General features: G+C 38.9%; 1 protein-coding gene across 1 annotated transcript in view; it reads left to right on the top strand.

Moving 5' to 3' along the window:
• Positions 1 to 14,148, top strand: part of LOC132650849 (zinc finger protein 431-like) — a 120,330-nt gene extending 106,182 nt beyond the window's left edge. Inside the window, exon 4 of the mRNA XM_060376185.1 lies at positions 13,157 to 14,148. Coding sequence (XP_060232168.1) covers positions 13,157 to 14,148 — 992 coding nt within the window. The remainder of the gene's footprint in view (positions 1 to 13,156) is intronic.
• The last annotated feature ends 4,585 nt before the right edge of the window (positions 14,149 to 18,733 follow it).

Raw genomic sequence — 18,733 nt, 5'->3', positions numbered from 1 at the left:
AAAAATTTCTTAGGCATAAGAGTAAAAACTCTGATCTAAGAAGGTCTGTGAGCATGGCAACAATGTCTGATTTAATGCACACACAGACACATACACATAATAATAGTCAGAGGTCTCCTCATCCACCTACTCAAAAATCTTAAAAAAATTAGTTAGATAAGAAACCCTCCTTTAAACATATCCTTAAAAGTCTAAGGTCTTGCCAGCCATGCTTGCACAAGCCTTTAATCCAGGCACCTGAAAGGCAGACACAGGCTGTGCTCTGTGATTTCAGTGTTGGCCTCGTTGACAAAGAGTCCAGCACAAACGGGCCTACATGATGAAACCCGGTCTTTAAAAAAAAATAAAATAAAACAGAAAATCTAAGATGGATTTAGTGGCACAGGGCTTGAATCCCAGCCTTCTGGCAGGAAGAAGCAGGCCAGTCTCAGCGAGTCCAAGGTCAGCCTGGTCTACAGATCTAGTCCAAGACAACCAGGGCTAAAAGAAGAGGCCCTGTCTCAAAATACCAAATCGTGTGTGTGTGTGTGTGTGTGTATACATAAATATATATGTATTAGCTGTATACATACACAGAAAAATTTATTCTGTCAGGTCATTTCATGCAGAGAGCCTTCACTAGTGCAGGTTTCTGTGTTCTTCATCTTCCTATTGAGGAAGAAGTTTTACCTGATGATAGTACTCCAAAGTGTCATGTTTTCCCTGCTTTTTTTTCTCCTGGGTCTCTTCCAGGAGAAAAGTGGCTCCAGTTTACCTGAAGTCACAGAACAAAAAACTCTTTGCATTTTCTTAAATCTCTCTTTAATTCTTAAAATTCTTGGCCTTCTTCCACCTGTTGGACAGAGTGTTCACTCTGCTACAGGTTGAATAATGTTTGTGCAGCTATGCAAGCTGATTCGAGGAGGAAGAGGGTAATTTTATCCTGAGTGCTGAAAGACACAGGGTAGGCTATGGGAGAACAGGCACAAATGATGATGAAATGCAAACATGTCCAGATCTGAAGAAAGTTTGGTCCTAAAAGAGAAGCCTGGACCAGGAATCACTAAGTCTTGTCCCTTCAGTACACTGTAATCCTAAGGGAGGTGCTCATGTCACTTAAGACTCATTGGCCAATCAGATGCTTTCATTCCTGCAGTCAGAGGGAGAGGCGGGTTCTTCCTGGCGCCTTGCTGCAAGTTCGCTCTTTAGCTGAGCAGGGTTGAATGGTTGGTCTGCTCTGGTATAAGCGCTGCTGCTGTGTACTGTGAGGGGATTTCAGCCAAGTTCCGAAGTTGCAACATGGTGTGTGTCCACTGCCCCCAGCCTGGTGGAGCAGGAGGCTGAACAGCAGTAGAAGCTGTTTAGGGTCCTTCCTGAGGCTGGGTGGGAGCTGGCAACCAGAAACAGCAACCAGAGAGGCCCCCTTTCCTAGCCCTGAACATAGCCGGGCATCTGAATATCTTGAGCATATTGACTTTTGGTTCTGAACAGAGAGAACTCACTTCTGGAACAGGTTAGAATGAATGCTTTATTTTCTGAGCTCAGGAAAGTGGCCAGTTCAGATCTGAATGGTGCCCCAGGGTATGCTTTATTGTATATTTAAAGGTTTAAATTCATAAGGTGAGGGCCCCTTGGAGAGAGTCGGGGTCATCCAATCAAATGTGGGTTAAGCAAGGGAGTTTATGTTGGAGGCTATGCTGATCCAGTACACCTGGGCTCAACACTTTTAAATGTTTTCTAAGACATTCGGCCTTGAACCTAAGGCCTCTAATTTTTATCACTTGACATTTGTTCCAGAGCTCAAGGTGATAAGGCAACAGAGAAGTGTGTCCTCTGACTGTTAGTAAGTGAGGGCTTACTTATACAATTTAAGGCACCTGGTTAAAGTAACAGCAAGTTTAACCAGTTAACTGATAATTAGGAAAATGTTTCAATGTGTTCAGTGGAAAACGGCGCTGCAACATTGGGACTTTAAAGTTAGATTTATCTTGCTAATAAAATGGAAGAGCTGTTTGAGGAAGGTTGGGCTCCGGAGGCCACCTCTTACACACTATGTGTATGCATGTTTAGTGGAAGTTGTAGGTAACATATGTATTGAGTAGCACTTCAGTGTAAAGCTGTGATGTAAATTCATAGAACAGTTGATGTACAGAAATTTTCAGTGCTTAGGTGACAGGACATCACACCAAGTAGAATAGCTAAGGGCTGTTTTAAAACAGATAAGTAGCATGCCAACCCAGCCTGTTAGACATTGGGATGCTAGGAAACCTATTTGCTCAAGAGGATAGTCAACAAATTTGTCTCCAGCCATAACCAAGGAGAAAGCCCCTGATTCATACCAACCATCGGCCCATCTCCATGTCAAAAAAGAGACATCTAACAAGCTGCTTAGTGGGCCATTACAGAATCAGAGCCAACATTAAAGCCTGATGTGCCATAAAGTTGCAATTTTCTTCTTAAGAAAAGCATAGTTCAGCCACACGGGCAAGACATCTGATGAAAACAGTTGAACAGAGAAAACACTGTTGTGTTGAGGGCTGCCCTGACCAAACAAAACCTTCCTTGAGGTCCTCATGATGGAGAATAATCTAACTTCTCACACTCCTCAAATATGCTTTGCAGAGCCAGTATATCCTGTGGCCTAGGCCTTGGGAGATTTCCCCAAGATTCTGAGTTATTTAAAATAAAGCACTGTTCCTTTTCTAAAACCAGAAATAGGGTGAGCAGCAGGGTAAGGACATTTGAGGAGTGCTTGCTTCTCATTTTGAGAACCCACCTCTTTCAAACACATGGAGATACCCTCATCAGTTCCAAAGTCACTGTGGTGTTGGTAAATAATGTTATTGAGATCTTGTGTTTCCCTCATGCAGTATTGTTTTTTTAGACTCCTCATGATTTTATCCCATTGTATGAGAATTTCTGATCAATTCATAGACGTTTCCTGTTTCCTTCCATTTCTTTCAAGGAAGTAGTGTACAAGATGCTATTCTTCTCAAGAAGCTTAGTTAGGATAAGATGTAGCTTGTGCAAGACCTTCCCACCCTAGCTTTTTGTTGTTGTTGTATTTTTTTAATTTTATTTTTATTAATTTTTATTTTATTAGTTTATTCACTTTCCATCCCAGCTGCATCCCCTTCCCGTTTCCTCTCCTAATCCCACATTCCCTTTCTCCTTCTCTCCCATGCCCCTCCCCCATTCCAATAACAGGGTAGGTCCTTCCCACTTCCATCTAACCCTAGTCCATCAGGTTTCATCAGGACCAGCTTCTCTGTCTTCCTCTGTGGACTGACAAGGCTGTTCCCCCCTCAGGTGGAGGTGATCAAAGAGCCAGTCATTGAGTTCATGTCAGAGACAGTCCCTGTTCCCTCTACCAGGGAACCCCCTTGGACACTGAACTGCCATGGGGCACTTCTATGCAGGAGTTCCAAGTTATCTCCATGCATGATCCTTCCTTGGAGTATCAGTCTCAGAAATGACCCCTGTGCCCAGAGTTCTTGGTTCTGTTGCTCTTGTGGGGCTTTTTTTCCTTCCAGGTCCCTCTATCTCCCCCTTCCTCCCCCAAATTCCCTGCACTCTGCAAAAAGGTGGGCTATGAATCTCAGCATATTTTTTTGATATCCTGCTGAGTAAAGTCTTTCAGAAGCCCTCTGTGATAGGCTCCTGTACTGTTTTCTCTTTTCTCCCTCTTCCGATGTCTGTCTTGTTTGCCTTTCTCAATGAAGATTGAGTATCGTACCAGGGTCCTCCCTCTTGATCAGCTTCCTTAGGTGTACAGATTTTAGTATGATTATCCTATATTATATGTCTAATATCCACTTATAAGTGAGTATATACCATGTGCCTCTTTCTGCTTCTGGGATACCTCACTCAGGATGATCATTTCTAGATCCCACCTTTTGCTTGCTGATTTCATGCTTTCTTTGCTGAGTAGTATTCCATTGTGTAAATGTACCATAATTTCTGTATCCATTTCTCCGTTGAGGGACATCTGGGTTGTTTCCAGCTTCTGACTATTACAAATAAAGCTTCTATGAACATGGTTGAGCAAATGTCCTTGTTGTATACTTGAGTAACTTTTGGATATATGCCTAGGAGTGGTATAGCTGGATCTTGAGTTAGCACTATTCCTAAGTGTCTGAGAAAGGACCAGATTGATTTCCAAGGTGGTTGTACAAGTTTACTTTTCCACCAGCAATGGAGGAGGGTTCCGCTTCACATAATCTCCAGCATGTGTTGTCACTTGAGTTTTTGATGTTAGCCATTCTTATGGGTGTAAGGTGAAATCTCAGGGTCGTGTTGGTTTGCATTTCCATGAGACTAAAGATGTTGGGCCTTTCTTTACGTGTTTCTTTGTGATTTGATGTTCCTTTATTGAGAATTCTGTTTAGCTCTGTATCCCATTTTTTAAATTGGATTACTTGATTTGTTGATTCTTAATTTCTTTATATATTCTAGATATCAGCCCTCTGTCAGATATAGAGTTGGTGAAGATCCTTTCCCAACCTGTAGATCGTCTGTAAACTGTTTTGTTCTGATGACAGTGTCCTTTGTTTTACAGAAGCCTTTCAGTTTCATGAGGTCCCATTTATTGATTGTTGATTTTAGAGCCTGTGCTGTTGGTGTTCTGTTCAGGAAGTTGTCTCCTGTGCCAATGTGTTCTAGGCTCTTCCCCACTTTTTCTTCTAACAGGTTTAGTGTGTCCGTTTTTATATTGAGGTCTTTGATCCATATGTATTTTAGTTTTGTGCAGGGTGATAAGTATTTGTCTGTTTGCATTTTTGTACATGTACACATCCAGTTAGTCCAACACCATTTGTTAAGATGTCTTTTTTTTTCCATTGTATGGTTTTGGCACTTTTTCTACCTTCTACTTTTCTTAACATTTGAAACCACTGAGTCCTCTCTCTTCTACCTTGACACTGAATAATGACCTGCTGTATTATGGAAGTGGAGTCCTTAAATCATTCAAGGAATATCTTTGCTGTGTAAATCTCCCATTTGTTTCAGTGGCTAGACTTGAAATCTCTGGTCCATATTAAAATTGTTTAATGTATAAACTGAAGCCTAAAATTAAGAGACTTAAGAAAGACTGTGTGTATGGAATACAAAATCAGTTTTATGCTGACTTCACTTATAGCATTAAGTAGAGCTAGATACGTGCTACTATTAAAGAGATTATTTTTTAGTTAACCATTTAATTATGTATGGTGTACTTTCACTGTGGGGGTGGATATTAATTCTAGAACAGCTGCATCTTCAGCCTTTTGGAAAAATATTTCTAAGGCAAGCTTTATTGGTACAGGTCTCTTACATCCCAGTCTATTGCTTCCCAGCAGCATGATTTTGCTTTCCTCTTGGTTAAAATTCCCAAAATTTTAAGGTAAAGCCTGTACCACAGCTGAGTTCTAAAAATTACTCATTTGAGTCATGTAATGAGCTGCCTATTTATGTGTGCGAAGTGGGAAGACAACTTGAAAAAAATGAAGGTCAAATTTCTGGGACTTAAGGAACTCAATTCCAGGGTTAAAAGGAGTTTCTGAGCTGCAGTGGTGTCACAGATGCACATTGTGTTATATAGTTAACTAGGGCAGATTTCACAGCTTGTGACATAATAGATGTAGCAGGAAACAGTTATAAAATTATTATTTAACATTGTTTTGTTTAGGGGCATCAGTGGGACTGGATTTGCCTGCAGTCACTAGGGGGCCATGCAGGGCTACAGTGCCATAGTCTGTCATTTTGGTGACCTCCATTTAGAGAGACAGGTCATGGGGACTCTGTTTGAAAATAAGGTCAGTAGTACCTAGAGCATAATTTGAACAGTGTAGGAGTTACTTTGAGTTATTTTTGTGGGAGTTGTGATGTTTGTGTTTATTTAATTTCTATATGTATATAATCATAGGAAACATTGGTCTACCTTTTTTTCTTGGTTGAGTTTCCTTAGGTGTCTTGATGAAAACTTGAGTATATTGTTGGGCTTATGTTTTGGAATTTTTGCTATATTCCTTCACACATATTGTATACAATCGTCATTACTTTTGCTGAACAGTAAGTACAGAAGTCATATTTTTGTGTCCGTAATATATCTTCATGATCCTGCATTTCATAATACTGTGGGTTTTTTACATGATAAATTCAGTTCACAGCATGCCAGCCTAAAATTGCTGGTTGCCACCATTCAAAGAACATGCATGGAATGGACCTAGGCACTTACACATGTCTAGTTGATGGTCAGCTTTGTCTTCATGTTGGTCACCTAGAATCTGAAATGGGGGCTGTCTGTGACATGGACACAGTTGACTGCTTATGAATCATTTTGCCCTAGCTTGGAAGCCTTCTCTGGCCTCAGTGGAAGAAGATGCACTTAGTCTGTATGCAACTTGATGTGCTGAGATTTGTTATGGGGAGTCTCCCCTTTCCTGAGAAGAAGGGGAGGAGGAGTGAAGGATGATGGTGGGGATGATAACAGCAGGAGAGGAGGTACAGAGCTTTGAGCAGGCTATAAGGTGAAAAAGTAAGTAAACTAATGAGAAAATGGCTGGTTTCTATGTAAACGAGAGATTGCATTGACTGATGATTTCTATAGAAGGTTCTTCAATTGAGGATGGCAATATCCCTAATTAAGTGGCCCTGGGCTGCATAAAAAAGCTAGCTGAGCCTGAGACAATGAAGAAATGAGAGCAAGACAGGAAACAATATTTGCCCTGATTTTTTCCTTAGTTTTCTTGAAATTTGAGTTTCTATCCTAGGTTTTCAAAATGATGGGCCAAAAAAGTAAACCCATTCATGACCTGAGATGTTGGTGGTTAGGGGATTCAATCACAGTAGCACAGTAGCAAGTTAGAAGAAAAAAAAGTATGCTAAAAGTGACTTTGCTCCTGGACATTAACATTAAAATGTTTAATAAAATGTATGTATGTATATATGTATTGTTTGAAGTTACATACTTCTTTATGTCACATCGTGCTGAAGTTCTGCCTTGTAAGAGAATTTCCTACAGATTCTATATAATGACACAATAATTAAATTAATTTCAAAAAAGCATGTTATAGATGTATAATATGACTGTGTTCTTAGACTATGACAGATATATGAAGATTTGATGACAGTTTTGGAGGTTTATTTGGACGAATTCTAATTTGATGGGCAAGGTCATGTTGCCAGTTTTCCCTCTGGATATTTCAGAGAATGTATTAATATTATTCTTTTTCATTTTTATTTATTATGTTTATTTCATGTCCCACCTACAGCCCCCTCCGTTATCACCTTTCAATTCCATTGTCTCTCTCTCTCTGAGTGTATTAAATTTTTTAGAGAGATTAGTTTGTTTTTTGACTTTACATCCAAAGAGTGATCCTTCCTTCCTCTGCTCTCAGTCCACCCTCACCCTTCTTCCTCCCCTCTCACAAAAATAGAGCCTTAGTCTTTCTGTATCACCCCATTGCAGCACATCAAGTCACATCAGGACTGAGCATATCCTCATCCACTAAGGCCATTCAAGGCACACTTGCCAGGGGGAGATTTTCTAAAAGCGGGCAGTAGAGTTCCTTTTAGAAACAGTCCCCTCAACTTACCACTCAACCCACATGGACCCAACCACCCTTAGTACAGATAAGTTCAAGAAGCCTAGGTCTAGAACATGCATGCTCCTTAGTTGATGTCTCATTTTCTTAACCCCCCCCCCAGGTCTGGGTTACTTTTCTCTGTTGGTCTTCTTGTGGCTTTCTATCCCCTTCGGGTTCTTCCATGTTTCCCCCAGTACTTCCATAAGACGCCCAGAGATCCTCCCCATGCTTAGTTGCAAGTTCCAGCATCTGTCTCCATTGGCTATTGGGTGGAGCCTCTGAGGTAACAGGCATAATTAGGCTCTTTTCTACAAGCTCAGCAATGCAACATTTACAGTTTCATTGGCTGGCTCTCTAGTGTAGTGTGAGTCTCAGGTTGGCCCAATTATTGGTTGGACATTCTCTCAATCTTTGTTCCATCATTATCCCTAAACTTATTGCAGTCAGGGTAATTTTTGGATAGTGGGTTTTGTTGTCCAGTTGTTGTTCCCTCTCTCCACTAGTCCTGACTGGCTAAGAGGTGGTCACTTCATACTTAATTTTCCATGTCTCTCTTCTCCTGCCCCTCCATTAGGATTCTCAGCTAGAGTCATGCCCAGTCACACCCAGGTCCTCTCATGAAACTTCCCTGTCAAATGACTCCAAGGAGAAGCCCCCTCAGTTACCCTTCTTGTTCTCATGCCTCTCACGTCCTACTACAATTCTCCCCACATCTGCTACCCACATTTGTTTCCCTCCCCATTCTAACTTCTGCACAGTTCCCTCTATTCATCTACTTCTGCTGTCTGTTCTCTTTTTTTTATTCTGAGTGATATTCTGCCAACCTCCCATGGACCCTTCTTACTTAGCTTCTTTGGGTGTGTGGATTGTAGAATGCGTATGCTGTACTATAGGTCTAATATCTGCTTATAAGCAATGTGTTTCTTTCTGTGTCTGGGTTACCTCTCTCAGGATGATCTTTTCTAGTTTGATCCATTTGCCTGCAATTTCCATGATTTATTTTTAATAACTGAGGTGTATTCCATTGTGTAAATGTATTAGTAGTTCTTTATCCATTCTTCACTTTCTGGATGTTATGAATAAAACAGCTATGAACATAGTAGAACAAATGTCCTTGTTCTATAATGAAACATCTTTGGGATATATTCCCTGGAGTGGTATAGATGGGTATTGAGGTAGAAATATGCCCAATTTTCTGAGAATGCACCAGTTTGATTACCAGAGAAGTAGTACAAGTTTGCACTCCCATCAGACCTGGAGGAAAGTTCCCTTTTCTCTACATCCTCACCAGAATGTGTTGTCACTTGAGTTTTTTTATCTTAGCAACTTCATTGGTGTACGATGGAATGTTAGAGTCATTTTGATTTCCATTTGTCTAATGGCTAAGGACTTTGATCTTTTCTTTAAGTGTTTCTCAGCCATTTCACTTTTCTCTCTTATGACTTCTCAGTTTAGCTCTGAACCCCATTTTTAAATTGTTTTTTTTGATTTGTTGGTGTTTAATTTCTTAAGTTCTTTGTATATTTTGGATATTACTTTTCTGTCTGATGTGGGATTGGTGTAGATATTTTCCCAATCTGTTGACTGCTGTTTTGTTCTATTGATAGTGTCCTTTGACTTACAGAAGCTTTTCAGTTTGAGATGCCATTTATTGTTGATCTCAGAGCCTGTGCTGATGTTGTTCTCCTGTGTTAATTAGTTCCAGAATTTTCTCCACCTTGTCTTCTATATGATTTAGAGTTTCTGGGTTTATGTGACGGTCTTTGATTCCCTTGGACTTCAGTTTCTGCAGGGTCATACAAAGGGTCTATTTTCATTTTTCTATGTGCAGACATCTACCACAATTTGTTTAAGATGCTGTCTTTTTTCCATTGTATAATTTTGGCTTCTTTGTTGAAAGTAAAGTTCCAATAGGGGTGTGGGTTTATTTCTGTGTCATTATTCCAATTTTATAGGATTGTACTGTTATCGAGGGTATTTTATTTTTCCACTTAAATTTAATGTTTGCTCTTTCAAGGTCTGTAAAGAACTGTGTTGGAATGTTGTTGGGAAATGGATTGAATCTATAGACTCCATTTTTAAGAATGCTGCTTTAGAGAAAGGGAATAAAGGGAGCATTTGGGAGGGGAGAAGGAGGACGGATGCAAAGTGAATAAACTGTAATTAATAAAATATTTAAAAAAGAATGCTGTTTTTCTATGTTAATCCTATATATCCATGAGTTTGGGAGATCTTTCCATCTTTTGATATTTTCTTCAGTTTCTTTCTTTAAAGACTTCAAATTCTAGTCATAGAGGTCTTTCACTTCATCTTGTTTGTGGCTACTGTTCAGGGTGTTGTTTTCTAAATTTTATTCTCAGCCCATTTTTTATTTGTATACAGAAGGAATAATGAAAATTTTAGTTGTGCTCCCAGCCACTTTGTGGAAAGTGTATTTCAACTGTAGGAATTCCCTGGTAGGATTTCTTGGGTCACCTAGGTATACTAAGAAATCATCTACGAATAGTGATACTTTGAATTCTTCCTTTCCAATTTGTATCTCCTTTATAACCTTCAGTTGTCTTATTGTTTTGGCTAGGACCTAAGGAGTACATTGAAGAGATATGGAGATATGTACCTCATATGAGTGGAATTTCTTTAAGTTTCTCTCCAAATAATTTGATGTTGGCCCTCAGTTCGCTTTTTACTACCTTTATTATGTTAAGTGTGTGCCTGAATCCTTGTATGCTTGATTTCTCCAAGTCTTTTAACATGAAGGGTTGTTGAATTTTGTCAAAGCCTTTTTTTTTTTTCATCTAATGAGATGATCATGTGATCTTGGTCTTTCAGTCACTTTATATGGTGGATTACAGATGGATTTTCATATACTGAACTATCCCTGTATTTCTGAGATTAAGCCAATTTTTTCATCGTGTATATCTTTGATGTGTTCTTGCATATGTTTTACGAGTATTTTATTGAAAATATTTGTGTTACAGACAGCTATTAGCTGTCATATGTGTGCTGGGAATTTAACCCATGTCCTCTGGAAGAACAGACAGTGTTCTTAACTACTGAGCCATACCTCCATCCCCATGTTGCTTATTTATGATCAACATTTACATTGCTAATATTTTCATCTCTCCTTTTGTAATTGTTCAAACATACATTTCATTTTTAAGAAGATCATATTAATATTACAGTTTAAAATGAGGTACTTCAGGTTTCTAGACATGTATGCAGAACTGGAGTGAATGTGTAACTCTTTATAAAAAGTTGAGAAAGATCTTTAAGGTTTTTTATCTTGTTTGTTTGATTAATTTTTGCATATTTTTCAGGATCTTATTATGTACCCCTGAGTGTCCTGGAATTTATTGCAAAGAGCCGTCTACCATCCACCTCTGTGAAATACACCAGCCTCTGTTTCCTGAGTGATTTTGGAATTAAAGTCATCAGATAATACACCCAGCCTGCCCATTCTTATAAGAGTCAGGAATCATTTATACTATTTTTCTCATGTGGGCTCTGTACTGTTTTTCTCTTTACTCTCTCTCTCTCTTTATCTGTTAATTGACATTTCTCTTGTAAGCCTATATCCTACTAAAAGGATGCAGAAATTAGAGAGGTGAACCTCACTGTTGAGTTTACTCTGAAAAAGAGTTGGTGATCACATTACAACTTGTGTGTCAGAAACTAAGTAGAAGAGCCACCAGAATACATTGAAAATATTGTAAAAGAAGGATACATTTCCAGTATTCTAAGTATCATACTTTCTGTTGTACATGTGTGTGGATATTTTAGACTGCATTGACCTACAATGATGTGCATGTGAACTTCACTCAAGAAGAGTGGGCTTTGCTGGATCCTTCCCAAAGGAATCTCTACAAAGATGTGATGCTAGAGACCTACAGGAACCTCACTGCAATAGATAGGGCAATGAATTTTCTTTACTTCTTAAAATATGGGGAAACACTATTCGTTATTGATGTGCTTCTGTAATTTCTCTTGAGGATGAGGAAGAATTAGATGAATCGATCTTTGATTGACCATAGATCACGACTTAAACTTTGTATTATTTCCAATAATAAAGCATACATTTTCTGTTACTGTATTTTAGGCTACAATTGGGAAAGTCATAATATAGAAGAGCACTGTCAAAATTCTAGAAGACATACAAGGTAATTTTCATTGTAAGCTGATATGAATATGGTTCTGAAAAAAAATTTTAATATGTTCTGGAAGTTTGAAAGAGAAGGGACAGTGTAAATGATCAGTTTTAAGTGTATTTATTGATGATGACTAACTTGTTACTAAACTATGTACGTCCACGTTAGGTATTTGATGTGTGTTTGCAAGGCACTCCTCTAAGAAAGAATGCAAGGAATAATACTCACACAAGATCAATGATTAAATTGTTTACTCATTAGCGCTGAGGTAAAACTGCAATTTGTTTAGTATCCTACAACTCAGATATTGCTAAATGTATTCACAGTAAATAGGTGATGAAAGTATATCCAAAAGATTATACTAATCAACTCATCCATAGTAAAATGGGGTTACTCATATACTTGTAGTAATGTTGCTAAGTTTTGTGAGAAGGGCAGTTTTTTTAGAGTCAGGAATGTTGTTGTGGAAAAACCATAATCCCTATATCACATGTCTGTGATGAACAAAAATCAAATGTGTGAATGCATCATGGAACCATGTCATTTATTATTATTCTTTTAATAATTATATCATATATCACAATGAGTACAAGTCATTTTAATATGTGTATATTGAAAGAAACAATGTACCAACCAGAACAACTAAAAGGTATAGTAGTCCCCATTTTGAGTAGATGTTTAAAAATTGATACCTATTATGCTTTATATGGGCTATTTAGAGCTTCCAGCAGTACAAATAATGATGCAGAGGCTTTTTAATATTTTAAAGCTTAGGCAATTTACTGGGCAGATTCTGAACCTTTTTTTTCCCTAACACAAACCTAGCACAGTGTCCGAATGCATGGCCAGCTCTACTTCTTTGTTCATGGTCATGTCCATCTGTTAACCTCACTGTCATGCTGGTGAATGGTGTGTCATTTGCTTTCTTCTTCCCAGCAACCCTTTCTCACTCAGAAGTTCTGTCCTGCATTTTGCGCCCTGCTATCACTTGTTAGCTCGTTATTATTTCCAATAGATAAGTAAGGAAGGGTAAAGGTTTACAAAATATACGACAGGTGATCAGCCATAGAACTAACAACACTATGATTTCATCAGTACTTAGCTGATTGCTGGCTCAGCAAAACAACCAGAAGAGGAGAACACTGTGAATGTAAAAATAATGATGAAAACTCAAAATGTAATTATTCTTTACTTTTAATTCAAACTGCAAAATTAAGTCATGTGGCAAAAACGTCCATCAGTGTAATGAATGTGGAAGAGCTGTCATATGTGCCAATTATCATTGCAGGTATGAAAACAATCAATGTGCAGATAAACTCCCTGAAGATACTCAATATGAAGTCTTTGCACATCACAGTAGTCCCCACACATGTAAAAGTATACATACTGGTGCGGACCACTATGAATGTAGCCTATATAGTAATGCCTTTGCAAATAAAAGTCATATCCTAAGACATAAAAGGATACATATAGGAGAGAAACCTCATGAATGTAACCGATGTGGTAAAGCCTATGCATCTAACAGTGATCTCCTAAGACATAAAGGAACTCACACTGGAGAAAAACCTTATGAATGTAATCAATGTGGTAAAGCCTTTGTACATAACAGACATCTCCTAATACATAAAAGAACTCACACTGGAGAGAAACCTTATGAATGTATCCAATGTGGTAAAGCCTTTGCATATAACAGTAGACTTTTAGTACATAAACGAACTCACACTGGAGAAAAACCTTATGAATGTAATCAATGTGGGAAAGCCTTTGCATGGAACAGTGATCTCCAAAAACATAAAAGAACTCACACTGGAGAGAAACCTTATGAATGTAACCAATGTGGTAAAGCCTTTGCAGATAACAGTAGTCTCCAAAGACATAAAAGAACTCACACTGGAGAGAAACCTTATGAATGTAACCAATGTGGTAAAGCCTTTGCATCTAACAGTAATCTACGAGTACATAAAATAATTCACACTGGAAAGAAACCTTATGAATGTAACCAATGTGGTAAAGCCTTTGCACAGAACAGTAATCTCCTAGTACATAAAAGAACACACACTGGAGAAAAACGTCATGAATGTAACCGAAGTGGTAAAGCCTACACATCTAACAGTGATCTCCTAAGACATAAAGGAACTCACAGTGGAGAAAAACCTTATGAATGTAATCAATGTGGTAAAGACTTTGTATATAACAGTAAGCTTTTAGTACATAAACGAACTCACACTGTAGAAAAACCTTATGAATGTAATCAACGTGGGAAAGCCTTTGCATGGAACAGTGATCTCCAAAAACATAAAAGAATTCACACCGGAGAGAAACCTTATGAATGTAACCAATGTGGTAAAGCCTTTGCACAGAACAGTAATCTCCTAGTACATAAAAGAACTCACACTGGAGAAAAACCTCATGAATGTAACCAATGTGCTAAACCTTTTCACAGAACAGTCAATTCCTAATACATAAAAGAACTCACACTGGAGAGAAACCTTATGAATGTAACCAATGTGGTAAAACCTTCATAGATAAGAAAGGCCACGCCCTGAGTTCATGTCAGAGACAGTCCTTGTTCCCATTACTAGGGTACCCTCTTGGACACTAAGCTGCAATGGGTTATATCTGTCGGGTACTACATTATCTCCATTTGTGGTCCTTATTTGAGTCTCCAAAAATCTCTGTGCCCAGATTTTTTCATTCTATTTCTCTCCTTGTGGAGCTCCTGTCTCCTCCAGGTCTTTCTATCTTTCCCCTTGTTTCATTAGATTACCTGTACTCTGCCCAAAGGTTGGTTATGAGTCTCAGCATATGTTTTGATACTCTGCTGTATAGAGTCTTTCAGAGGCCCTATGTGGTAGGTTCCTGTCCAGTTCCCTGTTTTCCACATCTTCTGATATCCATCCCCTTTGCCTTTCTGAATGAAGATTGAGCATCTTACCCAGGGTCCTCCTTGATTTGCTTCTTTAGCTGTGCAGATTTTAGGATGATTATTCTATATTATATGCCTAATATCCAGTTAAAAATGATGAAATTAACAAAGGAATGCAGCCACTAATAGATGACTGAAATTATTTGTAGAATTTGAAGTCTTATTACTGTTCATTAAAAGGAAAATGGTTCCTTTGTACATCTTATTTTATCCTTTAATTCCTTGATTCAAGTATAGACCACTTAAAAATAATAGGTTGGCTCATAAGTACATGTCTGTCATCCTAAACCTAGGTTTCAATGGCAGGGTGATCTCTCTGAGACTGAGGCCAGACTGTTACACAGAGTGTGTTCTCTGTTTGTTTGTTTTTGAGACACAATTTTCTTGTGTTGCTTTGGCTGTTCTGGACTCACTTTGTAGACCCAGCCATCCTCATAATCACATAAATCTGTCTGCCTCTTCCTGGTTGAATGCTGGGATTACAAGTGTGTGCCACCATGCCCAGCTCCACAGACAGTTCTAAAACAGCCATGGTTATGTAGAAATGTCATGTATCAAAATGATTTCAAAATGTAAACTATATTTCAAGTTATAGATGTTTTTTTCCTGAGGTATAGTGTACACAGGGATGCTAGAAATTTTCTGAATTTGTGTTCTCTGTCATTTGTGTAAGTGAGAAATATAGCATTGAATTATCCCCTCATTGATCAGACATCATGATTACCAGATGGCATTGCCTCCTGAGCAATCTAGTTTCATGGCCTCATTTACTTCATTTTCAGTTAAGAACTTGTGGTCATAATCTCAGGGGAATTTCTGTCCATTTTAAAAATTTTACACATATTTCCACCTGGCTTTGAGCAAAGAGTGCCTTTTGAGCTCAGATTTTACATTTTGATCACATTCAGAATAGGACTTAATTTAGCATGGTTCTGAATAGAGAACCCATATTTGAACATATCCATATCCCCTAAGTTAAATCCCAGTGCTTGCTATGTTGAAGAAAACCATTGCTTTGGAAAGGACTCTTATGTTCTTCTTGCCAGGAAAATATCTTTCTCAGGTCTTGTGTCTTGGCTGGTGTAACAAAACACCAACAACACAGGCTCTAAGCAACAATCAATAAATGGGACCTCACGAAGCTGAAAAGCTTCTGTAAAGCAAAGGACACTGTCTACAGAATGGGAAAGAATATAAAGTTCACTAACCTTATATCTGACAAAAAGGCTAATATCTAGAATATATAGAAAACTCAAGAAGTTAAACAGCAACAAATCAAGTAATCCAATAAAAAAGGGACACAGAGCTAAACAGAGAATTCTCAATAGATGAATGACAGAGAAACACTTAAAAAATGCTCAATGCCCTTAGTCATCAGGGAAATGCAAATGAAAACAATCACGAGATTTCACCTTACAGCCATCAGAATAGCTAAGATCTAAAGCTCAAATAACAATACATGCTGAAGAGGATGTTGAGAAAGAGGAACCCTGCTCCACTCCTGGTGGGAATGTAAACTTGTACAATCACTATGGAAATCAATCTGTCACTTTCTCAGACAATTAGGAATAGTGCTTTCTCAAGATTCAGCTATACCACTCCTAAGCATATATCCAAAAGTTGCTCAAGAATACAACAAAGACATTTATTTGTCCAACCATGTTTCTAACAGCTTTATTTGTAATAGTCAGAAGTTGCAAACAACCCAGATGCCCCTCAACTGAAAAATGGATACAAAATTTTTGGTAAATCTACATAATGGAATATTATTCAGCAATAAAAAAATAAGGAAATCATGACAATTGCAGGCAAATGGTGGGGACTGGAAAAGATCATCCTGAGTGAGGTATCCCAGAAGCAGAAAGACACACAGGGTATATACTCAATCATAAGTGGATATTAAATATATAATATAGGATAAACATACTAAAATCTGTACAACCAGAGAAACTTATGAAGGAGGAGGACTCTGGCTAAGATGCTGAATCCTCATTCAGAAAGGCAAAGAGGATGGACATCAGAAGAGGGATAAAACAGGGAACAGGACAGGAACCTACCACAGAGGGAATCTGAAAGGCTCTACCCTGCAGGGTATCAGAGAAGATGCTGAGACTTGTAGCCAAATTTTGGGCTGAGTGCAGAGCACTTCATGAAAGAAGTAGGAAATAATAAAACCTGGAGAGGACAGCTGTTCCACAAGGAGAGCAAGAGATCCAAAAAATCTGGGCACAGGGGACTTTTCTCAGACTAATACTCCAACCAAGGACCATTGATGGAGATAAACTAGAACCCAGCACAGATGTTGCCCATGGCAGTTCAGTGTCCAAGTGGGTTCCATCGTAATGGGAACAGGGACTGTCTCTGACATGTGCTGATTGGCCTGCTCTTTGATCACCTCCCCCTGAGGGGAAAGCAACTTTACCAGACCACAGAGGAAGACAATGAAGCTATTCGTGATGAGCCCTGATAGACAATGATCAGAGGGAGGGAGAGGAGGACCTCCCCTATCAGTGGACTTGGGGAGGTGCATGTGTGGAGAAGAATGAGGGAGGATGGGATTGGGAGAGGAGGAAGGAGGGGGCACAGAGGGATTCAAAGTTAATAAAGTGTAATTAATAAAAAATAATATAAAAAATGGAAAGAAAAAAAGACACAGAAGCTGGATATATAAGCTCTCATTGGTCAAATGACAAAACAATTTGAACATCAAAATGATCTGCATATTTATGTCCTCCCAAAATTCCTATGTAGAAGTCTTGAAACTCAAAGTAACAGAACTGCAGGAGATATTTGGGAGGTACTCAGGTATGGGTGGTGAAGCCCTTATAAATAGGTTCAGAACCTTATTGAAGAGATCCTATGAAATCATGTGGCCCTTTAGAACACTGAGTTTAAAGTGAGAACATGACTGTAGACAAGCATGCCCCCAAGTACACCTTATAATTTAACTTTAGACTTTCCAGAGTTTACAATTGTGAAAACTAAAGCCTTTGTTATTAATCATTTGTCACTTAGCCCCAGCAGTCTAAAACAAACAATAACAGTCTAGTCAGCTGCAGAAGGCACATAAATCATGAATCCATATTGATGTAAGTGTATGTCAAATGCATTAACATTCTGATGAGGACCAAGACACAGAGTGTTAAGGTACTCATGGGGGTACAGGTATTAACACTGTAGTAGAAAAGCCTGGAAAACACTGATTACAAGTAATGAAAGTGAAAGTATGTACCACCTGACAGGACACAGTGTGTTTCACTTTTGTGATACCTTGGTCCCAGTTTATGCATTGATCCATGAGAACACAGAGAGCTTAGAGAGAGTCAACAAAAATAACAAACCTGGGATATTAGCCATATCTTACAGGATAACCACGGTATAATCCTAAATAAACTAAATAACATGGAGGGTAGAAGAAAGGATACTTGAATCCCCCTAAGAAGGGGACAGACATGGAAAGTGGAGGGAGAGAGGAAGTGGGTGGGAGAGGGGGTGAAAAGAGGAACACGATGGGGGATCATATGTTGGAAAAGTGTGGATGGGGTGAGAGGGCTAGGAAAGAAGGGAAATTGGTGTTGCAGCATCTCTGAAATAAAATGAAGACCTGGAATTCTGGAGGTACCTAGGAAAATATGGGGGTGTGAGCCTGGCTGAGATGCCTAGCAGCAGGGATATTGAGACTGAAGTGGACACATCTTGTAGCCAGTGGAGGGAGGGAGACACCAACCAACTGGCAAAACCCTTGACACAAATTTGTCAACTACAAGATATGCAGGAATAAAAGACAGGAGATTGAGGAAATGGCCAACCAAAGACTGGCACAACTTGAGACCCAACCCACGGGAGAGACCCAAATTCTGGCACTATAATACTCTGGTATGCTTGTAGACAGAAGACTAACATAACTGCCATCTGAGAGGCTTCATCTGGCAGATAATGAAAGCAGATGCAGAGACCCACAGCCAAACAATTAGGCAGAACTCAGGGATTCTTGTGGAAGAATTTGAGGAAGGATTAATGGATCTAGAGGGGTAGGACACTACAAGAAGACCAACATAGGCAGCTCACTTGGTAACATGGGGCCTCATAGAGCCTGATCCACCAACAAAAGTACATGC

The sequence above is a fragment of the Meriones unguiculatus genome (assembly GCF_030254825.1).
Source record: "Meriones unguiculatus strain TT.TT164.6M chromosome 13 unlocalized genomic scaffold, Bangor_MerUng_6.1 Chr13_unordered_Scaffold_34, whole genome shotgun sequence".
Classification (NCBI taxonomy): Eukaryota; Metazoa; Chordata; class Mammalia; order Rodentia; family Muridae; genus Meriones; species Meriones unguiculatus.
Note: the sequence above shows the minus strand (reverse complement) of the source record. Positions and strands in the feature narration are given on the sequence as shown.